Source organism: Numenius arquata, chromosome 11, assembly GCF_964106895.1.
Source record: "Numenius arquata chromosome 11, bNumArq3.hap1.1, whole genome shotgun sequence".
In the NCBI taxonomy this organism is placed as follows: Eukaryota; Metazoa; Chordata; class Aves; order Charadriiformes; family Scolopacidae; genus Numenius; species Numenius arquata.
This window is the reverse complement of record NC_133586.1, coordinates 22,080,631-22,106,738: the sequence shown is the minus strand read 5'-3', so window position 1 is coordinate 22,106,738 and position 26,108 is coordinate 22,080,631. Positions and strand designations below refer to the sequence as shown.

At 44.2% G+C, this 26,108-nt stretch overlaps 1 protein-coding gene across 3 annotated transcripts in view; it reads right to left on the bottom strand.

The window, feature by feature from the left end:
- The window catches only part of NPTN (neuroplastin), a 59,673-nt gene that overhangs the window by 14,767 nt on the left and 18,798 nt on the right, over positions 1-26,108 (bottom strand). For all 3 annotated transcript variants that reach the window (XR_012463478.1, XM_074155563.1, XM_074155564.1), the window contains exons 2-3: positions 12,892-13,060; positions 8,023-8,117 (exon numbers count right to left, since the gene is read on the bottom strand). Coding sequence is in view for 2 of the 3 variants with exons in the window: in XM_074155563.1 (XP_074011664.1) it covers positions 8,023-8,117; positions 12,892-13,060 (264 nt within the window). In the remaining variant the exon portion in view is untranslated. The remainder of the gene's footprint in view (positions 1-8,022; positions 8,118-12,891; positions 13,061-26,108) is intronic.

The following is a 26,108-nucleotide window of genomic DNA, read 5'->3' as shown; positions in this document are numbered from 1 at the left end:
TTAAGAATTCCCTTTCCCACTGGCAACCCCTACAGACAGGTACAGGGAAGGGGCAGGGGTTTGTGACAGCTTTTCTGCAGGCTAAAATAATTCAGCAAATTTCACAGTTGTCATCAGTCACAGCGAACAAGAACAAGGAGAACATCTCGTGTGACAGAACAACATGGGCTGAACCTGCTCTTCCCCAAAAATGACATCACAGCTTCTTGGGAAAAGGTTCGGCAAGTTTAAGTGCTAAAGGAATTACTGTATTTCAAAGGTGAGGGCTTTCAAACACAGAAAGGATCCCACGCCTTCCTCCTGCAAGATTCCTGTTGGACAGTAATGTGGCTGGTGGATAACGTCATTAGAGGCAGAATTAAAATAAGCTTCAGGAAAATCATGGCTGCAGGAATATTTAAGCTACAGCATTCCTTAGTAAGTGTATATTCACCCGAAAATGCCTATGTCAGTTCAAACAGGATTTCCAACGCAGCTCCGCAGAAGTTCTGCCCATTTGCCATGTAAAGAAACACACACTTGCCCATTACAAAATTAATTTAACTCCTACAAAATTAACTCTTAGCTGCGTTTTCTACTGCAGGATTTGCTCCAGCCCGGCAGCAGCCAGAGCCAGCAGAACACCGATGAGCTGAACAGCCCCTCCGCTGTTCAGGAAAAACATCATTGTATCATCCCATAAGGAAGAAGGTGAAGGAAGTCCTTGATCGCAGCCCATCAGTACCCACACAGGCAAATAATGGCTTCGCTAACAATATCCAACATACATACAGCAAGAGCAATGTCTGAAGCCAGACAAACACCTTCGAATGATGCTAATCATAACGATGATACATAAGAAAAAGGCTCTAGAGGTTTTAAATTTCTTTAAGAAAAACTGACTTAACTTAAAGAAAACTATAAATACTTAAAGGGTGGGTGTCAGGAGGATGGGGCTAGTCTTTTCTCAGTGGTGCCCAGTAACAGGACAAGAGGAAACGGGCACAAACTTGAACATAAGAAATTCCATCTAAACATGAAGAAGAACTTCTTTCCTTTGAGGGTGGCAGAGCATTGGAAGAGGTGCCCAGCGAGGTGGTGGAGTCTCCTTCTCTGGAGACATTCAAACCCCGCCTGGACACGTTCCTGTGCAACCTGCTCTGGGTGGACCTGCTCTGGCAGGGGTTTGGACTGGATGGTCTCCAGAGGTCCCTTCCAACCCCACAGCATTCTCTGATTCTGTGACACCTAAAACATATCTTTACACATCAAACATGATAATACTTTGAGACAAAACCCATGAACTGAATGAAGACTCCGGATCATAACAATTCTCTAGCCTTGTGCAAAAAGAAGCTGCCGGGTACAGGAACTGAAGGAAGCTGGAAAGTGAAGAACATTCCATGCTTGCTAAGTGATCACATACTACCTGTGCCTATACGGGGCAATTAACGCTTGGAGGAAATGAAGTTTTCAAGCTGAAGGTCACCAAGCAGAAAATAAATCAGGTTTGGGGTTGAGAGTGCTGCATTACATCTTCAAGACACTTCAACATGCACCTGCAACGTCCTTTCAAACCACTGCCTGCGGCCTCAGAGGGGAACAGAACGTCTATTCCAGAAAATGGTGGTTCAAGAAGCAGATTTCATCTCGTGATGTACTGAAAGGTGTCACCTCCTCAGCAGGCTTGGAAAGCTCTCTCTGAGGCAGGAGCGAGTTAAGCCCAGTGGCTTTTGCTTACTTGAGGATGACATGCAGAGACCGCACCCAGCCTACGGAAAATGGACGGCAGCAGCAGAGACAGACTCAGGGTGACAACGCGAGGGTCTCAAACCTGGCACCGACAGGCTGTCAAAAGCTACTGCAAATTACCCCCGTTATTAAAAGAAGAAATAGAATTCATCAGCTTAAAGTGGGAGCCCCACACGGTGTCCATCTCTCAGCACCGGGTCTGTCACAGCGAGCCCAGGCAGGGTCCTGCAGGGACAGAGGGCGCAGCCAGCGCCCCACTTTTTCCGTAAGATTTCTGATAAAGAAAGAAATAAAGAGAGTAAAGCTTTCTAGGACACCTTAACCTCTACTGCAGGGTGACCTAGTGTTCTCCTACAGCCAAGAGATAATTATATTTCTTTAATGAGAGGACAACTTTGCCAGGTTATCCCAGTGAGAGCGGGAGGGATGCGAATACACCCTGCTCCTGCCTGGCTGGGCCCAGTTTTGCCACAGCCTTTTCCAGCTCTACGAGAACAGGGACTATTTTTATTCGCAGTCTGAGGGGAGCACTCCACGGAATATCAATATTTCAGGGCATCTGATGCTAGAGATGCATTGGCTACGGCTGAGAGATTAACCCAGCATCAAGTTGTTTGGCTAATTGCGTTCTGCTGTACAAAGGACAATTAAAACATTGCTGCAACTGGCCTCAGTCACAGATTTAGCAACAGAAGGGTGTTTTCCTGGGAAGCTTTTCCAGTCGAAGATTTTTTTTTTTTCCTTACAGCCTTCTGCTCCAGCGCCAGGTACAGATAAAGCACAGAACGGAGCGGGTTTTGCTCAGAAAGGATTTAGATTTCACTTGGGCTTTTAAGCAGCAGAATCCCCGTCTCCATCGGGATCCAGTCGGCTGCGGAGACGCAGGCACAAGGTGCTGTGTCAGCTCCTGCAGCGACCAAACCAAGGTAACGCCCCCGGGAAAAGGGAGCGAGGTTTTTATCCTTACGTTGTGAAACCCGAAATCTAAACACTGAAAGTTTGTTTGAAACGGCACGTGGAAGAGCAAAAAGAGGCAGGGCTGGTTTAAATTAATTGCTACTAAAAAAAAAATAAATAATCAAAATACAAATTTATTCATCCTAGATGCAAGAGTAAACTTATGATAAGCGTCGTTCTTCTACTTTTAAACCAAATTGAAACAAAAAGGGATTTTTGTGCCAGAATAAGCATCAGTCCCTTATGCTTCCAGGCACAAAATGCACCATGCGTTTTCCTTTGGGAAAGGTGTGCTCTGAATACAGCCCTGAAAAGAAGGTTTTTTTTCTTGTTCCAGGGCATGCAATGCCATTTTTGGATACATAGGAGATATTCAGCCCTTAATTTCCAGGTATTTTCAAGCTATTTGACTAGTGTTACTAAAAAGAAGAGAAGAACTAACATGCCTAACGCCTCCAAACCATGTCCCAGTTCACAAAACCTCTTCAAGCTTTCCCATTAAAAGACAAATATTAAAGCAAGGGCAAAAGCACCTAAAAATATTCTTGCATGTAAAAACTCTGATGTCTTATGGGTGACCTAGTAAAAGGGCTCGGGGAGATTTCTTTTTCCGCATTATAATTCTGTTCCGCGTCTACCTTTAGAGCCGTGCCGCAAGAAGGGAGGACGTGACAGGCATTTTGTGTGGAAAGCTTCGCGCCGCCCAGAGACACGGTTGTGCTAAGAGAGTGCCTCATTTCTTAATTAATTTCTGCGCCAGTGCTGGGAAATATTGCAGCAGAGGTTGTTTTTTCTTTTTCTTTCTTAAGTGAGCCAGGAGTCAAGAAACCAGGATCTTCCAAGGCTGATGAAAGAACCACTCCCATTTCCAGCGTGCGGCTTGGGCTGGAGCCAGAGCCAAAAGTGACATTCTGGGCGCAGGTAGCGCATGGGAAACCGGAGCCTCCAGCGCAGCTGAATTTCAGGGCTATAAGAAGCATTTTTCAAAAAGTGGTGAGTTTTCTGTCTCTCAGAAGCAGCAAACAGGACTGGTCTGAGCATTTCCTCTCGGGAAATCAGTAACAACTGGGGAGGAGAGAAGATAAAGGTGGAAAATGAGCGAGGGATAAGGAGGGAAGTCAGAAGAATCCCCTTGATGACATCATCGCAGAAAGGCCTTATAGGAGGCAGCATTAAAAAGCTCTACCTGTCCCAGGGGCGCAGGAAGAAGGGAGCCTTCGACAGGCAGGCAGAGCTGGGAGAGCAGGTATCCCCCATCAGTCATAACACCACCTTGCACTGCTTCAGGGCAGCCAGAGGGAACTGGGAGCGTGTTCTTTCCCATCTGATTCTCACTGGTGCTGCTCCGCACCAGACGATGGCCACTGGAGTATCACAAGACAAAAAGACAAACTCGTTTCTTCCTCCTCTTCCTCCCAAGATCTTGATACGAGCAGAAAGACTGCAGAGTTCTTCAGGGATGAGTTTTGGGATTTCTTTTAATCTTCAAGCTTTCACAGCTCCAGCATCACACCACCACAGCACAAACACCGCAGGTATTTCCACTGCATGGCAACGGAGCAATTAAAAAATAAAATCCTACTTCCAGGTAGGAGCATATATAGCACACACTGCAGCTTGGCCAGCGCCTGGCAGGATTGGCATCACTCTTCCTGCTGAAAATAACCCCACCATCCACCGGGGCCTGGTTCCCTGCAAGGCTCCCAGCCGGCTGACAGCACTGCCAAAGCGAAGGCTGGGAGAAAAATCCCCATTTCAGTGTGGAATCTTCCCAATATCAGCATTTGCTCAGCCTCTTTCAGGCTTAGAGCTACACTCAGTGCAATGCCTCACAGTCTCCACTCAAAGTCTCTACCAGATGCTTCATCCAAAAGCCAACTGTATGAGGGAAGCCAGACTTTACTGGGAAATTGCCTTTCATAGAATCACAGAATGGTTTGGGTTGGAAGAGACCTTAAAGATCATCCAGTCCCACCCCCTGCCCTGGGCAGGGACACCTCCCACCAGACCAGGTTGCTCCAAGCCCCCTCCAGCCTGGCCTTGAACCCCTCCAGGGATGGGGGGGGACATTCCTAGTAATCCTGAGACCGACGTTAAACCCCAGTATTTTCAACTGCTGTTATACTAGTGCTGCCCTAGTGTATATATATATGTGGTTTTTTTTTTTTACCAAGAAAATCTGCCTTAAATATGCAAGCACACCTAGCAATTCTCATGTTGCTGCATTTTTCTCTTCTTACTTAGCACATGTAAGAAGAAAAAGCTCAGGAATTCAGGCAGAAAATAGGCACCATTACATAAAAAGCAAATGGCGCTGGTGTATCCTGGATTACATCTGCTGCAAGGCATTTGTTAAAGTCGTTCACAAGTTGTCAGAAAGTCACTATTTTGGTCCACAAGCGCTTTCGTATTCAGAACCATCTTCTCTATGTGCATCAGCCGTTCAAAACTGCAATATAATTGCAATTAAGCAATCAAATTTGCATACAATTGCTTAACCACAAACACTTGACGGGCCATACACGTAGGTAAGCATTAAATTATGGCATCTGCGTGGTCAAACGAGATTCACGCGTCACCGATACATCACGTATGCCTTGATGAACAACTAGGTAACATCTCCACACATGGAGTGGTATCAAAAATCTGTTTGCTTGGAGAACTAGAACTGCTTTCCTCTGCCCTTCCTGCCAGGACTTCAGTCAAACAGATATATCGGCTTTTCTTTCTGCGACGTTCAATCCTTTGTCCCTGTAAACTCAGTGTTCCCGGGGTGTCCCCACCTGCCACCAAACAGCAGAGAAGCCTGAAGCCAAATGCGTCTGAAAAGCCTTTTGAGTGATTATACAAAGCTGAAAAAGGTCTTAATCTATTCCCAGTTAAATTTCCTGTCTCTGGAAGTGGTTTGTCACCCAAAGCAGCTCAGAGAAGGCAGAAAGATCTTAATTAAGATAACATTAGAAGATTTAGCAATTAGGGCCTAAGAGCAGAATGCAGAAAGAAAAAAATCCCCCCCCCAAAAGAGGAAAAAACCAACCTACACTTACGTACCTGGAGCAGCCAGAAGACAAGCTCACTAGAGGTACAAGGTAAATTTGAATTCAATTTGCTGTAAGCAAGGCAATAATTAATTTTAGAGGTGCACTCAGATTTTTTTTCTTAACCCCAGGCCAAGAGGAACTTGTGACGCATTGGTGTGAGCACATATGTTAGATTTCCTTTTCCCTTGCAGAGACAGCTTCTGCACCGGATTCGGTTAAACACGGGGGATATTTTGATAGGTTGTTTTATGCAAGAGCATTGGAAAAACCCTTTTAAGAATTGAGAGAGGAAATCAGCAAGCTTTTCTTGGTACTGTATCAGTCAGAACGCTTATTTATATGGCAATATCTCTCTTCCCTGGGACACTGTTTGCATGGTTCCAAAGATGGTGTCCTCTGGAGAGGAAAGGCGGCATTCAGAACCATACCAGGCATTTGTCATTTTACTCCCACTTCCTCCCTTCGGATTCAGGAACTGGACCACACAGCCTCTAGCGAGGCACCAGAAATTCCCAGGAAAGAGGTCAGCATTCAGCTTTGGCTCCCAGATCCACGGTACCTCCATTTAAAGAGCAGCGATCCCAGTATAGATGGGGACAGGCTGCGTCACTGCTGCAGCGAATGCTCAAGAGACAGCATGAAGCGTCCTCCTTCCCACGCGCTATTTTCAAACAGCAGCAGAGGAAGCTCTACATTTCAGCTGGGGACGTGACGAAGACGGTAAGCCACGCCAGCTTCCATTTCCAACCAGTTTACAGCACACCTTCATAGAACAAGCACCAGTACGGGCTGGCTGCAAGACTTTTTAACACTTTTTTTTGGTGCGATTTCATCTGTCTTTGACTAATGAAGCTGCCCCGACTCAATTCCATCTTACACATGAGGGGGCAAACCACGGCTACTGCAGAGCAGTTCATTTCCACAGTTATTCAGCAAACAACTAACTGTATTGTGGCAGCAGCTGAACACTGCGTAAAACACCATCAGCTCCGAGTATGTCTAAAACAGCGTTCTTTTGTTCAAGAACTACAGGAAAATTCAGTGCAAACAGCATGTTCGCTGCTGTGCAAGATTCTCTTTCAGGCTACTTTCACATTTGGCATTTTCTAGCTACAATTTTAGGGTCCTATAAATGTCACAAGAGCACCAACATGCACAAAACAGGAAAAAAAAAAGATGCACGAAAGTAGAAAACCTCAATCTGGTAGAGGGCATGTGTCCAAACCAGAACCCAGGCCATCCCAAGCAGCTGAAATTGTCTTTGCAAACAAAAAAAAACTACTGGTGCACCAGTTCGGAGCTGCCACGCATGAGATGCTGGTTCTTACTTTTTTTTTTTTTTTCCCATACTCAGAACAGACAAATTCCAAGTACATCAAATACAACCAGATGGCCTCATTTACTGGGAGACCCGGAGGAAACCACAGTTATCTTTGCATGAATTCTACAGCAACCTTTATCCTGCTGGACAGGCCTGGTCTCTCGTGACAGCCAGGTTTACCAAAGGATCCTGTGTTCCCCAGTTCAGGAAGGACAGGGAACTGCTGGAGAGGGTACAGCAGAGGGCTACAAAGATGATGAGGGGCCTGGAGCATCTCTCTTAGGAGGAAAGGCTGAGGGACTTGGGGCTTTTTAGTCTGGAGAATAGAAGGCTGAGGGGGGATCTGATCAATGCCTATAAATACTTCAAGGGTGGGTGTCAGGAGGGTGGGGCCAGTCTTTTCTCAGTGGTGCCCAGTAACAGGACAAGAGGAAACAGGCACAAACTTGAACATAAGAAGTTGCATCTCAACATGAGGAGGAACTTCTTCACTTTGAGGGTGGCAGAGCCTTGGAAGAGGCTGCCCAGAGAGGTGGTGGAGTCTCCATCTCTGGAGACATTCAAAACCCACCTGGACAAGTTCCTGTGCAACCTGCTCTGGGTGGACCTGCTTTGGCAGGGGGTTGGACTAGATGATCTCCAGAGGTCCCTTCCAACCCCATACCATTCTGTGATTCTGTGAACGCACAAGCGTGTGCTAGAAGGTGTCTGAGTACCCTCTGTGCAGCCCACACATGCAATGGGCATATTCCCATATCTGCGAGATTATTTCCCCTAGGACTGCGTGCAAGATTTCCCCCAAAATTATAACCAAGGGTTGGACCCGGCCTTGATTTCACGAGGAAAGACCCCTGGAGTTACCCCTCTTGTCTGGACTCCAAGCGAGGTAGCAGAGGCAGTGAAACCACTTCACTTTCAAGGAGAAGAAATAAAACAAAAAGAACAACACAAAAAAAAAAAAAAAAAGAGTACCTCTCACTTCTATAGTGGCGTTGGCTATAGGAGAGTTTGAAAACACAAACACGCACAAGTATTCCCCTGACTCTTCTGCTCTGGGCTTCAAAATCCTGCAGACAGGGAGAGAACACATGAGCCGTGTTAAGTACCGCATTACCAACCGAAACCCAGCAGGCTAGGAATTCATTCCCCCCTTCTCCCCCCCAAGACGTGAATCTTTTAACTGAATTTCACAGCCATTACTTCTTCATTCCAGGTATGTCGTGCAGAGGTACCTACTTGAAATAAGGGATGTTGTTTACCTTGAAAAAAAAGGGTGAGCTCTAGTCTGGAAAGTCAGTACCAATTTAGGTGGTGAAGCTGCATTTAAGTTTAAAAGCGAAGAAGGAGCCTGACACCTATTAATTACGCACTACAGGCAGGTGCGTGTAAGTCATCCTCAAGTCACCAGCCTATTAGTCAGGTATCGCCACCCATCGAGGGAGAAACATGATTTGTGTGGACTATCTGCATTGAAAAAAAATCACACATGGCCAATTGGAAAGGGTTTTCTTTTTTCCCCCACAGCAGGTATGAGACTGGTCCATTAACAGTGTTCTCTGATTCAGACTGGATGTGGAAAACCGGCAAAAGCTGGTCAACCCCTGAAGGAAGACACCACACAGGAACCTGCTGACACTTCAAAATTAGGAAAAGCTAAATGCAATGACTGCTAGTAGAGAGAAAAACAAATGCAAGGCAGCCAGATAAAAGGCAGAGCTACAACAAATGCAAAAAAAAAAAAATATTAAAACCCTCAAGATGAATTTACACTTGAGATGGTGCTGACTTCAAGTCCACCAGCTTTTGCCGTCCTTCAAAAAGCTTTTGGATACAAATGACTTAAAAGCTCCAGGCGTATGGTCTGCAGGTATTTATCTACAAAAGACATCTTAGAGTAGAGCAGCGTCACAATGATGTGACACAGAATTTACATCTCCACACAGCACAGAATAAATAAAGAATAATTCTCCCCATCCCTCCCTCCTTTTACTGAAAGGCTTCTTGGCTTTCTTTTTTAAAAAAACTAATACTAAAAAAAACACATTAAGGAAATAGCACGCAGCTGAACAGAAACCCCGCAGAAGAACACTGCAATAAAATAATCCAATTACACATGGAAACTGCTCAGACACATGGAAAAAGCTGCTCAGCTGAACACAAGACTTGGACTCAGGTCTTCGCTGTGTTTACAGCACACACTTTCCAGAGGCACCGGTGAAAGTCTAAAGTTAGTTATCAAGTTAATACATCTTTCAGGTAAGCAATAACATACGCACTTTTCACAGGGTCAAAATTAAAGGTTATCTTAACGACAGAAAGAATGATCACTTAGTATCAAACATCAAAGCAATAACCATGTTATAAAGCGTAGGCAGGTTGAGCATCCTCAGGAATTGGACACAGCCCGGAACGTTGGCTGCTGGCGAACACGCACGTCTCGCCTACGGGACAACCCCACCCAATTAATTTCCATTACTAAGCGATCCTGAGACTCTGCAATAGTCAGGGAAGGCAGAGAATACCTTTAGGACCTTAATAATTAAATAATCACACTCTGAACACTGCTTTTTAGCCACTATAGTCAATGTTTAAGGGGCGGGGGTAGAGAGGAGGGAGTAAGACTTCATATTCTTTCAGTTCTACAATAAGCTGCTTTTTAAAGTGTGAAACTATGGCAGCCTCTGCTAGAGTATTATTAACGTAAATCATTAAAGTAAGAGTAAGTCGATAGGGCTGCCAAGTTTGAGACAAACAAGCACAAGTTTGCTCGGCCAACAATTTCCCGCAGCCCTACGGCTTTAGGAAGAGCCCAGAATTTTCATAGAAGCAGATTCCTCCACAGATGGAACAACAGCCTCCTGGTTTTCAGCTGGATGGTGATAAATCACAACAAACACCCAAAAAGCCATTTTCTTCAATGTAGCTCAATAACCTGCTACTCGGCTCTGAATTAACCGATGAGGAATTTGGAAAGAAATCACTACTTTTCTCCTCCAAACTCTGTGGAGTAGGGGACGGGTCTCCAGGATGAAAGCACGGGATGGCCAGAACCACTTCCAGGCACTTCCTGCCTCTAAAAGAAGACACTACGAATAATTCTTGCCCGTTTTTAATTAAAAATGGTGAACTCAAAAGCTATACTTATCTCTCAGCTTTCTGAGTTACAGCTGCCTTCCGGCAAGAGCAGCTATGTCAAGTTTGAATAAAGAATTAGGAAGGATGTGCACAATTTCTGATGTTGTACGAAGCAGGATTTTTAAGGTACATGGTTAAACTTACAAATTCTGATGCTTTCTGAATAGTAACCAACACTGAACTCCAGTGAACTTACTACATTTCATAGCAAAACGCATCTTGGTGATTGAAACACCCAGAACATGAAATTTTTTTTTTTTTTAAAGAAAAAAATAGTAGAATGTAAAAAAACGCTGAAGTTAAATAACCTCTTTTAACTACAACTGTGTTGACATTGTTTGCGTGAACTTGGTATTTCTGGATCTAAAAATAAAATAAAGTGACCAAATCAAACCAGAAGTTAACTAAGAGATCCAAGGCAGCGTGACCACATGCCACCAAGAAGTACCACAGGAAGCCTGAAAGCACAATATACAGTGAAGCAGCTTATGAAGGAGCAGGAATTTGAGGTGTACGTTGCAAATGCCGAGTTTTCCTAAATTCTTGAGCTGTGCTGTGATTGCAGTGTGCTCTACCAAACCCTTCAGCCACGGGGAACGAAGCCTGCCCACATTACTTCCTTCTTCTCCAGGAAGTTAAAAATCAAAGCCAAGCTTAGTTCTTCTTTTACAGAGGAATTTGAAAAGAAATATTCTCCCTAGAGAAATCAGCCTCGATACTTACGTTTCCTGAATAATAAGGTGCGATTTTTTTTTTTAGTAATCTTGAGGCAACGGTGCTTTTGGGACAAGACTACTCATCAAGTTATTGCTAGATAAGAAAGCACAGCCTTTAAAACTCAGAACCAGTGTTAAAATGTACTGAGAAAACAACAGGATGCAATTACAGAACTAAGGCTATTTTTTTTTTTTTAACTGGAAAAATGAACAGATAAGGCAAAGCGAGCTGAAGCGGAAAACAAAAGGAGAAACTTGGAACACTTTATCAGAATCAAACACAACTTCCACAGTCCTGCAGATGAAAGGATGCTTTCCTAAGGCAAGGAGAACCTCGAGCGTTTCATTAATCCCGTGCCAATAAGCGACATTAGTGTTAGAAAAGAGCCCACGGGACTCAGCTGGAGACAGAAAAGCCAGTCGAGGGTGCAGGCGTGTTTCCTTGCTTTGGTGTGCAGACACGTACAGCAAACCAGATAGACTGTAATATCGTAGACCTTGACCAGACATAAGCACCTCCTTCTGCTATAACAGCGAGATAGAGGGTCAGAAGTGGCCTAATGTCTCCAAAGTAACCACCGGTGTTTAAAACACGCCTTAAGAGTTCTTCATCTCAGCAGAACACCGAACAGAAAGTCATATTTGCTACCCGTGCTGGCATCAAGTGAAAGAAATGGAAGGAAAAAAAAAAACATGCAAGAAAATCACACATACGAAACAGCTCTCTGATGGCATCACTGAGCAGGCTTCATGGAGCGGGGCCAGAGGAGGCCACAGAGATGCTGCAAGGACTGGAGACCCTCTGCTGTGAGGACAGGCTGAGAGAGTTGGGGGGGGTTCAGCCTGGAGAAGAGAAGGCTCCGGGGAGACCTTTGAGCCCCTTCCAGTCCCTAAACGTGCTCCAGGAAAGCTGGGGAGGGACTCTGGATCAGGGAGGGGAGCCATGGGAGGAGGGGGGAGGGTTTGACACTGAAAGAGGGGAGATGGAGATGGGATCTGGGGAAGAAATTCTTTGCTGTGAGGATGGTGAGAGCCTGGCCCAGGTTGCCCAGAGAAGCTGTGGCTGCCCCATCCCTGGAGGGGCTCAAGGCCAGGATGGAGGGGGCTTGGAGCAACCTGGTCTGGTGGGAGGTGTCCCTGCCCAGGGCAGGGGGTGGCACTGGATGGTCTTTGAGGTCCCTTCCAACCCAAACCATTTCATGACACTATGATTCTATGACATGCTCTCATCAACTCCATGGAAGGAAAGCTCCGTTTCAGGAACCCTCAGAGGGTTTCTGTGCGACGCCAGCTGCGGTGAAAGGGAAGAGGCGGCTGGACAGGTTCTGTTCTCCCTCACAGCCTTGGGCAGGAGGCAGAAACGCAGCCAGAGCACGCACACACGGAACAGATTGATGCTGCAAATGGGGACGTGCTGACAAATAAGCAGCAGGAGTGATACAGCTGTAGTGGTTTCATCAAGATTTGGTACCATTTCATAGTGGTGCTCTGATGACTCATCAGTATCAGCTCAGACAACACCATCTTCCATCTCCCCAGGCCATAAAATGACTAAACCAGCTGATTTCAGCAGATTTGTGTGCTGCGTTTCCCTGCACGGCAAAAACGCACAGCTGCGGATCTGTCTTTATGTGGAGGTAAGCGAGACAGAGATTGCATGATATACTTGGAGGAAAAGAAAACTAGACTGTGCGTCTGTGTCCACACATCACGTGTACTCCAGAGAAGAATTAAATGAGTTCAGATTGAAAAGAGAAGTTTACAGTGTGTGGCTGGGACAGCTGTAGACAACAATATTTCCTGAATCGTTCTCCTAACGCTCTTCACAGACGTATTTTTTGTGGAGCCTCTAATGCAGATCAAACCAATTTGTCTGTCCCACCGTGAAGGTGAACCAGGGACCTCGGAGTCCCAACGATTCCAAATCCCTACGTCTACCAGGTTTGTCATTCCCCAGTATAAACAGGGGCATTCTTCCGAAGATACTTACTTGTATTCTGTAGCGTTTGAAAATTTTCTGGTGCCAGGGATCTCCTCTCCGTTCTTCACCCAGTAACTGGCGGACAGGGGGCTGGGACTGGTGGTGAGGTTACACTGCAGGGTGACAGCCGGCCCGTACGCTTGGATGGTCACATCCTCGCTGGCGTTGATGCGGGGCTCTGAAACAAAGGACACAGGAAATAGCAATACATCTCCGCTGGCCGGTAGGGCCACGCTAGTCTAAAAATCCACAGGGGAATAGGGAAAGGGAAAAGACTACACAAGGAATGTCACTGCACTAATTTGGGAGACATCAAGAAAGTCACAATAAAACAGCTCGCCGCTAGCGAAGGTGACACCTTACAGCAGCCCTATATGGAAAAAAAAAAAAGAATTCTTTATTTATATTGTTTATTTTAATATTGAACATCACTACAGATTTCTATGTAACACCATTAACAATTTTTTTTAATTTTTTTTTTTTTTTTTTTTTTTACACACTCCTGACCATAACATGGGAAAACACATGTCCTGTGACTGTACGTAAGTGATCAGCTTGTCCTTCGGAAGCAACTTCTTTCTGGTTATTGCTTGGTTCCTTCCTCTGCTTACTTTAAGGTTTGAAACAAACCCATTTTCTACACGGAATAGCCCTCAAAGCTAGACAGTCTTCTGAATGGTATTTCTGGACTTCCCCCTGCAAAAAGGTTAACATCTACCTAAAGAATATACATATCCTGCGCAAACAAGGTGTTTGAAAGAGCACAAATTTGATGGTGTCTGAATTTCAAGCAAACAACCAGAATGAATAAGGCACGAATCTGCTGAGGAACGGCTGCAAGCAGCCCTTAAAGCTTAACAGTAAAGAGTAAGAATACACAGCATATTAAAATTAGAGCGGGGAACTATTTGGTTTCTAAAGTAACCTTAAGCATAAACATTTATGAAGGAAAATAAATGTGAGTCTCATTGCATAAACAGACAGTGAGAGTTCCACGCTGTGCTGGCTGCATCAGGAACTGAACCCAGGCTGTTGCACGTTACAATCTTACCTGCTAACATCAAATTCACTTTTTTTTTTAGGGGAAAGCCTTTCAGAAGTGCAAAGATTAGTATGAAGGCACTGTCCTGATATTTGATAACCCCGTTTTCTTAAGACTGTGCAGATGGTTATTGCTCTCGAACAAATAAGGGTGATGGATTTTTAGTACAGTCAGAGGCAAGTTTCTTCCCAAACTTGGGGAAAAAAAAACCCCACCTTTCTATTGATGGCTCACAGCTGGTTTCAAGCATTCTGTAACAAAACTTGAACACAGGATGACAGAGCTTAAAGGAAATTTAAGAATTCTTGTTATTAATCTTCTAAAAATATCTAGATTTAGTGTTAGCTTGAACTGAAGGCCACTGCTGTAGCAGTCCCTGCCATGGAAATGCTGCTGTGTCCTCTGCCTTTGATGTATTTCTTACTTTAAAGGGTGATGGGAATCCCAAAGAGGTAGCTGTTGGCAGCAGCCCCAGCCTCTCCCAGCACCGCCAGCAGCAGAGCGCAGGAGGGCGAGGAAGGCGGTCAGCCATCAGCATCCTCATGAGTTTTGCAAGTCAGCAAAAGGATTTTTAATCCCGTAAATTCTGTTACGCCTTGTGGTGACATACTTGGAATACAAATTGAGTCATACCCACGCGGTCTTTTGGGTATTCATCTGCAAAGCGCTTGGAAAACAAATTATTAAATAGAATGAGGGGAAGTGGAAAACAACAGCACTGTTAAGAAACGTTGCATTTTTCATCACATAAAACATTCATCTCTCCAATAGTACAGCACTTCAGGTTATTGCCCAGAGATGCAGGGAGAAAAAAAAAAAAAAATAAATCTTTACCTACTTATAACCTGCCGAAGTCATTTGAGTCCTGTGTATCCCTTCCCCCTTTCGGGGGGGGCCATACAGCTTCTTTTCATAGCTATTTAAAATTAGGACTGTTGTTTAACTGCAGCAAAACTGCCAGGTACGGTAGTAACGGAGGGGATTTGACACTTCTCGTGGCCACTTTGCCATTACCCCACATTTTCAACCGTGCTTCTGCCTCGTTGTTCCCATGCCAGGAGTCTGACCCATGTGAGGATCTGTTGGGGTTCTAGGGGGTCTAAAATTGTTTTGTTATAGCCATACTGGCGCATTGCTGGGCTGCCCTGTAAGCTCCTCCACCCCCCCTCAAAGAGGTTGTGCGCATTCTCTGAAAAAATCCTAACAGAGATGTGGTACTATTTTTAGTAAGGTGTTTGAAATAGTAATTCAGTGTCCCAACACTTATCTAAAGAAGTAACTTTTGGTAGAATTCACTGAGGTTTTGCCTGAAATGTCTTTCTTTGATGATGAAAGCAGCGTCTTCACGGCTTGTAGCCTGCGAAGTAAGTGCAGAGCGTTGCTTTTGGGAGGAGGACGCTGGCAGGAGAGAGGCTGCAAGGGAGCCCAGGACGCTGTTATAGCAGATGAGACACAACCCAGAGTGGTGTCACCAGCCCACGGCCATCCTGGAAACGGAGACCATACACAAACGCCAGCAACAGGGAAAAGTCACCAAAAAAAAAAAAATAATATCTGAATTTAATCCCTAGAGAAACCAGGAAGTTAAAGACTTAATCCAGAAGGGTTCAACAGTGGTAATCTTCTGGCTTTCCTCTTCTGGTGATAAGACTATTCAGCCTCTAACACTGAGGAAGCAGAACGTACAGGTGAAACCTGCCCAGAGCGCTGATGACTTCTGCTAATCCCCACCTATTCTTACCTACAACCCTGCCAAGCTGCCATGACCAGAAAATACTTACTTTTCTTTACAAGCTTATTTTATTTACAAATTATTAACAAGGTTGCTTTGCTGGAGTTTTCTGGGGCCTTGTGCGCCTGACTTGCAACTTAAGTTAAAAAAAAAATTAAAGGCAACTGCAATCTCATTTACACATTTTACCTGCATTTGTTATAACTTTAATTTATTTATTTAAAAAAAAAAAAGCAATGGGCAGCCTGATTTAAAAAGCCCGATTTAATTCTGGAAAATAAACTGCAAATTGAATACAACTGGGGCAGTGACATCCAGAGAAGGATGTCCACTTTAAAGAGCAAGATGCTGAAGAGTCTCTTTCTACACATCACTTAAACTGCCCCTTTTATGTAGGATCAGGTTTTTAAATAAAAAAATACAGCCATAATCGAAGTTCTTTATCCAAATTAGGAAGGAGATAGAAGCCAGACGCTAGTTCTTGGGTGCTAACTTAAAAATCAAGTCACACTTGACCTCTTTGCATCCAGGTTTTGGTGTTTGAGACAAGCTGCGATTTAAAGGACAGCGAATAGAGGTTGTGCTCTTCTGATCCACTAGATCTTCTGTTTCAGTGACATTTGTGTCCCGTAAGGCCAGCAGCAAAATGGCCACCATCAGCTGGAAACTCTAACACTGTTTAGTCAGAAAATTCCCCTTTCAAAGACAAATCTTGTTCACGCTGAGACATTTTGGGCAGCTTAAGATGGTCTCCACCTTCCTGGGAAGCTTGGAAACCCACTTCCCCCCCAATCTCCATTTCCAGCGTGGCCAGGCAGGAGTTTGATGTCCAAAGAGCTCTGTTTCCCAAGCAGCAGCTGGTGGTAGCTCTTAACATACACAATATTACAGAGTAAAAGCATTAAAAGTATTTTGTTTAACATTTCCTCCCCCCCGCCATGAATAAAACACAGAAGCAGAAGAATTACCCCCGGGCACAAGGCACTTAGTATTAAGTCATGATACACACTCCAGAATTAGTAGCACCAGATGCAACAAGACCATGTTAACTGAGGAGAAAGACAGAAGGTTAAACTTTAATGCCTGGAGCAGGTTAGTGTTAGTATCAATGGCTTGAGAGAGGAAAAACCCACTTTCCATATGGAGACATCTTCAGAGCCATTCGTTCCCAAACGGTAGCTTTTCATATGAAAAAGGATTTTCTCCCTCAGTAGGTTACTATAACTGAGGAGACACAGAGGGGACAGGACCACCACAGACTCGCCACACTCAAGAAGAATCTAAAGGTCTTAACAGGGGTTTCCAGGAGACATTCCCTCCTACAAGACAGATTTTAGCTTTGCCTTAAGGCAGTGTTATCTCCTAAAATTCCAGGGCTCTTGCTGTTGTAGGTCATGCAAAGCAATCTGCCGGTCCCAGTCCTTTGGGACCTCAAAGGACAACGGAGGGATGAGGCACTAGGACTGACAAACGAGCAGGTCTGAGCTGAACAACCCAATGCCACTGAAATTTTCAAGTCAATCCACATCATTGGGGTTCGCTGTCTATTTTTCCACATCTATCAGTGCTGTTTCCATTTTCCAGAGGGAAGGTCTCTGATCCAGCAGTGCCGACTGCAGCACCACTTTCGGTTCGGGTGGTTTCTTGGGGGTTTTTTTTTGTTGTTGTTGTTTTTGAAGGTATCCAAACGACATAACTGAGACATAATTACAGAGTTTGGTATTTTTGTACCCAGACAAAACTCAAAGCGGTGCATAAAAGGTTGTACAAAGCACGATGGTGAGACCCATGTTCTACTCCTTCCCACTTTAGGACATTGAGAACTCACCAAGAAAGCAAGTTCTCCTGGACCTCCACACAGCCAGGCTCACATTGCTGATTTAATTGACTCTACCTAGAGCTCATTAGACACTTGATATTCACCTCAATAGCAAATGCAAGAGTTTTGCATCTCACACAAAACAAAAGGGGGTTCTTCTCTACTGGCTCTGATGATATCAAGTTCCAAACTTGCCTGGGACTGCTTTAAAAATGATCTGAAGGCAGGAAAAGTCTTGTAACAATAGAGAACAAAAATCAATTCTGGGGCAACCATATTCTCTTGCTTTTGAAAGTTTTTTTTTTTGGCTGCCAAAAGTTGCCTTCTCAGATGAGAGTCATTTAGCTTAAAGTTCTCAGTTCAACACAGGGGGAGGATATTCCCCCCCTCCGCTCCCCCCCTCCTCCTTTCAGAGCCTGGATTAAGAGTAGCTGCATCCATTCAGGTGCTGCTGCATCAGAGAACTCACTGGGAACACACCGCTGTCCAGAAAGGAAAAGAAACACCACGACTTCATGGAAAAATCTAAACATTAATGGTCAACATGTAAGTGAAAGGGAAGGATTCGTACAGAAGCATATATGCAACCAAAACCACGCGAGAAGGCATTCAGAGAAATTCCAAGAAAACGGAAGAAATTAAAACAACACAGTTCAACCTGGGAAGAAGACAGAAATCAAATATAAAGGCACTCATGGAGAAGCCAGCGTTAGGGTGGCTGGAAACCTACTACAAAACTAAAGGGGGTGGGGAAGAAACACAAATTCAACACAGGGCTTGCAGTCACACAGAAGCTATCAAAAGGGATCCACAGATTTTCCTAATTCCCTCGCTCCTAAGGAGAGACAGAGATGGCAGACAAGGTCAGCGCTACAGGTGGGGTTCAGAACACCGGGAGAAGGTGGCAGAGGGGTTTTACAGGGGTGACGGGGGGGGTGAGGGTGACTAGACTGCCTCTAGATACTACAGTACCACTACTGCAGGGTGCCGGACTCACTCTGAAGGACGCTTATAGTAGCCTGGGCTCGAATCCACGTTATGGAGGGATTTTGCCTCAAGTCATTCCTCCTGGGATCGTTGCTGGCCCTGCACTCGTACGTCCCAGAGTCTTCCAAGGTAAGGCGGGTTATTCTCAGCACACTCACCCCATTGGCCCCGTAGGCAGTGTTAATGGTGACACGGCGCTTCCGAGCCCCATCCCACAGCTGTTTGAAAGACTCAGCCCGGTTGACTTCAGCATACCACCATTGGATCTCTGGAGTGGGGTTCCCAACCACATCACAGTACAGTTCAAAGGCGTCCCCCGTGAGCTTAGTTTCTGACATGGGCGACTTGACAAACCCAGCTAGAGGGAGGGGCGGCAGAAACGCAGTGACAGAGCAGCAGGAAACAAAAAAACAAAGATCTCATAAAGAACAAAGCAACAAGGTGCAGAAAACAAAAAAAGAGTTAGATAAGACATTAGCATCTACAACAAGACAACTTTCATAGAAAAAGCAGAACATGGAGCACTCTCAGACAGAAGTTGATAGTTTGAGAGCAGGGAGCTCCCACCAGGAATATTCACAGGAGGCACGGCTCCACGGCACCGAGTGCTTTGTCCTGGCCACTCCGGGGATCCATCCATGGCCACAACACACAGCAGCCAGGAGGTACCCTCCAAGAACAGACTGATGGGTTTTCAAGGCTTTTTCAGTTGCATGGAGCTTGTAATTGGCAAGTGTTAAGTGTTCGTGGCCACACGGCTTTTCCCTGAAGAGTGTCTTCCTGCTTTTTATGACCTATCTATAGGAGGGGGGGGGGGGGGCGGGAAAGGGTAAAACCCTAACCTTCTGCCCTACTTCTTCCATCTATTTTGAACTTCCAAGGCAGGGAATTCCCCAAGATACACGTGACCTACTTGCCTGAAGCAGCCGGATCACTGCAGCTACAGGAACCTCACAACCTTCTAAGGTAAAGGGAATTTCACTGGTATGTACACACACAGGCCAAAAAACTGTGGTGTTAGATAGGAAACAAAGCAAAGGTGCTTTAACCAGACCCCACAATTTTCGCCTTCTGGAACGAGGTGCTGTGCTGACATTTGTCACCAGGCCAAAATTTCCTTATTATGGCATGAAATCCTTCAATACTTACCAGCTTCAGAGCCGTGTTAAGAGCACAGACATACTAAGTTGTCCTTCAAATCCTATTTTCAAAACGGTGTTGCCTTAGGGCTAGTCTCTTCCCCCGCCAGCGCCCGCCCTCTCCCCCCCAGAAAACCCTAGAAGATTAAAATCCAGCTGGCCAGACAGATTATGCAGTGAAACCTGTGATATCATTGTGTTCCCTGGGCAGCAGGGCTTCTCATCAGCAGCACAGCCAGTAAAACTCAGGCTGTTTCATCCCTTTCTCCTCCAACTCCCAGCTTATTTTCAGCAAGTGGATTGAGAGACAATTCAATAGATTTTAAAGAACGGAAAGGTGGACTTAAAGCCCTGGTAGGATTTCTGATGCACGCTCCTTAAATACCATTTTCTCCCACATCGTTTGACCACACTCATTAAACAGTGAAACAAACAGTTGTACATTGACAGACAATTCCATGGAAGTTTGCACTCTACAGGCATCTCCAAAGCATCATTTGGGCAAGAGAACGAGACCAAGAGACTCTGAAGCACAAGCAGAAACTGTCCTTTGCTGGCACGGCCCTTGGGTAGGAGCTGCAAGTAACAGCTACAAGAACAAACACTCAAAGATAAAAAAAAAAAAAAAAACACCACAAAAAACCTGACCCCGGAAATCAGTTCAATTACCAACTAATTTGACAAAACCTCGTACTGCGGCACAGAAGGAGGTGAGCTCTGTGCTCAGCAGAAATATCACAGCAAATAATGCATTGCTGCAGGGAGGGAGAGGAAAAGCTATTGTGCTAGAAGCAGCCTAATGAGGAACAGTTACAAACCGCAATAAGACCACCCTTGTTTTTTCTTGAGGTTAAGAAGGATCCCACTGCTGCCACGCTGCCGCTTGGGGCAACGCAGGAGACTGGGTTATGAACCTGCTTTGCTGGGTGTCCCGGGCTCTCCACATATCAAGGGATGCTGGATGAGGAAGACTCTGTATTCCCAGAGATGCATAAATCAAACAGCCAGAGCGGCACCTATCTCAACGGGGTTTACTAGACACAAAAGGCTAAAGCAGCTCACTTCTTTCCAAATCTTAGTGGTTCTCTCTCCTATACTGTAGCTTTTTTCCCCCCACCTTCCACCATAATATTCAAATAAAGAGATGATGGTAGCTCAGGAGAGGCTCCTCAGAAAGCCATCCCCCTTCCACAGGTTCCCAGTTTCCACTCAACACCAATGTACAAAAGTGATGAACTCCCCTGGAAGGAAAAGCATCCCCCAAGTCCAAGTGACCCAAAACGCTATGCAAAAATCATACTTCTCCAGCCATCCTGGCTACTAAGCCACCATTTCTTCAAGAAAGGCTCCTTACCTACCCTTTGTGGCAGGGATGAAGGGGTGTAATTGTGTATTTTAAAACAACTGTTAGCTGCACTGCTGCTGGGGCTGCAGCACTGACACCCGTGGTATGAAAGAGTACTGTAAATCCTCTGAAAAGGAGCATCAATAATTGGAATAAAACAAGCTGCCAAAAGCTTTCAGCTTGGAACCTGACTCTGCATTCGCTAAGCTGTTGAAAGTACTTTCAACACAAATTTTCAATTACAAAACTTTTGCACAGAGCCTAAAAATAATTTTAAAAGATTAAACCGGACAACTGCATCAAAAGGTCTCTTTAATAAATATTCTCTGGGTTTAAGTTTTAAACCCTATGTTTCCATCGGTTTCAAATCCTCTTGGAAAGCAATGTCTCAGATTATGATAGATTTCAATGCAACGCTCTGCCTTCGTCTGAGTAACCCTGTCATCGGCACAGATAATTCCATAAGGGTGACAAAAAAAAACCCACACCCTGGATTCGGTGGCCCTCCCCACCCCACCAAAAAAACCCCACTCTTTAAAAAGGTATTCCAGATTAGAATAAAAATCCTGGAAGGCCAAATACGAATGAAAGTGGCAGAAGAGATGCAAATTAATTCAAGCTTAGCATTACAAAGGACTGGCAGCGCTATTAAAAACTCTACACGAGAGTCTGGGGTTAATGCTTTGCATTTTCAGTCCTTCAGAAACAGCAAAGGCAAGACATCAAACAGCATCAGTAAGTTGAGGCGATGCTTCCAGCTACGGTACATCTGCCAGAGGGCTATTTCTGATTAAGATATCTAGCCAGAAGCTGCAAAAAGAGCTGAAATCTGCCAGTACCAAGCTGACAGGTTTTTTTAAAAAATAAAAAAAGTAAAAAAAAAGCCTAAATATTACAGAAAGTGCTCCCTGTAACGCAACAGGAGTCTGGAAACTGAAATAGTCCTGCGTTTTGGCAATTGGCAGCCATTTCCATAATTGTTCAAAACCCAACAGAAAATGACACTACACAGATTTCATTGCTTACATAAGAGGCTTCAGGAGCCCAACACTTCCCTTACTTGGTCTGCTCCGAGCACAGCACTCCCTGCTGCACTATTCCCATCTTCCACCCAGTTCTAGGGAGAGGAGCATCAAAAGAACAGAGACATATTAAAGGTCAGGGCTCTGGGGAGGGTAAACAATCCATAGATCACACCTTAAGATCATATAGAGCCAGGGGAAGGAGCAGAAGAGCCCAAATCTTAAGTGAATCCTTAATGGCAGATACAGTAGGAATAAGCACCTTCAAAAACACTTACAAGAAAATATTCTTATGAAGTTTTGCTACCGTGAATTTTCATTATATTGACAGTTGTGTCTCATTATAGGCATAAATGAGTTATTCTGTTACACAGTGAGTTTTCCACATTAAAATTAAAAAGGTGTTTGAGGGGGAGGGTTGTTCGGGTTTGGGATATTTTTAAAGCTAATTGCTGCCATGCATAAAAGAACAAGGGAAAAAAAAAATCTATTGCTAAATATCCTGCACAAGGTCTTCCCTAATCTTCATGATATACCACAATGCAAGAAAAATAACACACGATAGTCCAGCAGGTGTAGCTATTCAAGTACACTATTGTGTTCCCAACCAATTTTATTTTGTGTCGTTAATTGATGGTTATTTGCCTGAAGGACAGAATGAAGGACAAGTGGCAATAATATTAAACCACTTCTGAAGGGATGCTCGTTTATTAACAATTTGATCTCATGCACCAATCATGAAGATAAAGGTGAAAAAAAAAGTGATGAACTAATGCTCTAGAACTACAGAAACAAATTAGTTTCCACATACAGTTCTGCCAAAGACAAGTGAAATCCAGCAGGCAGCAGAGCTCTTCACATTCACAAATTCTGTATGTTCAAATTTGTATCATAGTGAAGAACCACTAAATCCAAATTAAGAAAAAAAAAATGCATTTTGAGAGACAGGTGCACTTGAACTGGGAGTGGGGGAGAAGCTAAGAGCTACTCCAAAGGGCAGCCAAAAATGTCCAGATGCAGTAAGAGAAACACATACAGCAGACTCCCCGAGCCAGAAAGCTGGAAAAGCTCCATCTTACACAAATGTAGAGTTCAGAAGAGGAGAGTGGACAAGAAGCCTAAAGATGCTGAGTGTAAATGACTGTAAAAGCTTAGCTTCACCGCTCGGGAGCAAACTGGTTTTATTAATGAGGCTTTATCAATGAAAGCCACCTTTTGCAGATTAATTTTCCTTCTGCCAATATTCATGAGCTACCTGTTGGCCAAAAGCAAGCAAGGCCAAGCCACATTCCAGCTTTGGCATATAAACGAATCCCAGCTTTACATTCTAGCAGTAACCCTTCCAACTTCACTCCAGCCAATGGCTATTTCCCTGGTTGAGGGAAGCCAGAGAGGAGCCAGTAACCCAGTCCCCCTGGGAGAGGCGCAGTGGGAGAAGGAACAGGGCTTATCCTCTTGCTGACACGATCGTGGAACTGCAGGATTAAATATAGAGGACAGGTAGAAATTCATACATACAAGAATCACATGGAAATATTTAACTGTAATTTCTGACCAGCTTCTGAAGTCCGTAGGGCTGGAACTCAAATGGAAAAGCAATACAAAAGACAATTCTTGAATATTCTTGAATAGCTTAAAACCAGTATCACAATGGCCAAAGAGCTTCCCGACTTCCATGCCTGCTAGAACAGACACACAGAAAAAAGGATATTGACAAAGGTATCAACAATTAGCATAAAATACCCTAGCAGCAACCTACTAGTCTAAGAATATAGAGAATATACCTGATAAAAATCATCCTTGAGCTGCAGAAATGACTGCACTATTGATTTAAACTTCCTTTTGTTACTGAAGTTTAGCACAAGATGCACGAGGTTGCAAAAGACCCAATGCCAATGGCACTGGAAAAGCAAAGCAGGGGAATACTGATCTTCCCTAAGTTAAAGACTGGTCTAAAGAAAGCTTTATTTTTCTTCTGCTAGGTTTTGCCTTAAGAAAATGTACAGAAGTGCCAGTTGATGAAAAGAAATGTTAAACTACTCCCAGCAGAAAGACAGAAGAAGCCCTAACAACATCCAAAAAAAAAAAAAAAAGAAAGTAGTAATTTTCTCTAGGTTTTGTGTCTCTCAAGCATGAAGACTGGAGCTGAAAACAAGCACAAGCCCATCAACATCAAATAGCAAGAGGAGCCCATTTGGAAAATAGTCTGCAAAGCTTGGGAATAAGAAGCTGTGAAGCCCAGGAGCACAAGGGGCTGCTCGAAGAGGTTCAAAGCAGGACACAGGCACGGGAACACGCAAAGGTGACCCAAATGACAGAAACACAATGTCTTTCCAAAGACGCTCTCAACCACAAGGACTACAGCTGTAACAAAGCAATTTTACAGCCAGGGGCAAAGGAGGGCACAGCTCTGTTAGGCAAGATAACACTCCTGTCCTATCCTCATCCTATCTTTATCTTGTGATGAACTCCACTTAAATGAAGAAAAATACAGTTCAAAGCTCAAAAAAAGAGAGTTTGCAAAGCTAGTGCAAAAATAAACCTGATTTTCAGCATAAACCCACAGTCCACAAATAAAACATAGACTGCTCAGGGACTGAACGCTTTACAGATTGTCTGTATTTACAATGAAAACCACCACATAAACAGCAAGAGGCTGATGTTTCTTATTTGTCCCATTAGCCCACCACACACCTGTATTTCACCGCTGCTTCCCTGCTCTCGGGCATTTAGCACAGCTCCGGAGATGTTATTTCTGTGTATTGGTTGAGAGCTTTGCCTGCAATGCCACTTATTTATAGACTGAATAAAGTAGAGCAAAGCTAGCCCTTTTTTTTTTTTTCCCCATTGTCTCTGAAAACCCATTAAAAATTTCCTTATTAATATAGTGTAATTCATTTTTGCAAATACATGCCTTCAGGAATGCCTTTCCTAAATGCAATAGCAAAAAAGTCGAATATCTTTGCCAAGGGAAGTTTTAGATGTTTTCTAGACCTATGTTATCCAAAATGCTGCAGGTGAGATATTGTCAGTGATACTCCAGCTAACACCATCGCCCTTGGTATCAAAGTTCTGCCACCAAAAAGAGGCATTAGAGTTGAAGCTTCATTAAATTGTTTTCGTAGCTTTTTCCTAATTGGTTTTAGGGATTATGCTGTCTGGGTTTTGATTATCATTATTTTTTTTTTTAATTCTTCCAGAAGGCTCTGCACAGATGAAAGGAAGGAAAGCTTTACCACCACTGGCACATGCTTCAGCACGACCATATAAATCAGTTGATCTTCTGTCATGGAATGAAGACAAAAAGCCTACAGTTACGAGGATTCAAAAGGGAAGAATATAACATAACTAGATGCAAAAACACTTCACTTGTTCCTGAAACGCTGGATTTGTACTGTCTCAGAGACACCCACCTCCTTCCAAAGGAAATCTGGTGGTGACACCAGGACTCGGTGTGGCTGGAGCTCCAAGGAGTGACCAGACAGACAGCAGTTTCAGGAAAGGGGATGAAACTAATTGCCAGCTGTAAAAACTTCATTAAAGTATAAAAGCACAGATCTTTAAAGGTCCACAAAGCACTTCTCAGCGGGCTTGGCCCTGACCTCACTTTAGCTTATTTTCACCTTTATTGCACGGCAACAGTCTCACTTATAACTTGCATCAGAAAATCAAAGAAAACTACAATACTTCCTCCTCTTCCCTCTCTGTTTCCCCACCGCACCCATCTTCCAGGCTTTTAAAACCTGAGCGCCAAGTGGCAGCTACTTAAACTGGTACTCTGTCTAATTAACACCTTTTTCTTCTTCGCTGAAGGGTGTTAAGTGATAAATTTTTTGAGGGCAGAAAAAAAAAAAAACAAACCCACTATCACTTTGTCAAAGTATTGCATTTTTACTTCATTTAGTGTGGGGGAAAAAAGGCAGCCTAATTAATATTTAGTTTCTTTCCAACGCTCACCTTTACTAAACCCAAGTATTTGTAGATTTGACTAATTTCAAAAAGGCGCCAGCCAGCACGGAGGCTGGAGGAGAAGAGTGAAGACACCTCAATTCTATGGAAAGCATTAAAGCATCCTGCCTGTTGTCACCTATCATTTAGTGGGTTTGATGGTTTCCCCTTCTCTTATCACTAGAGAGCCTT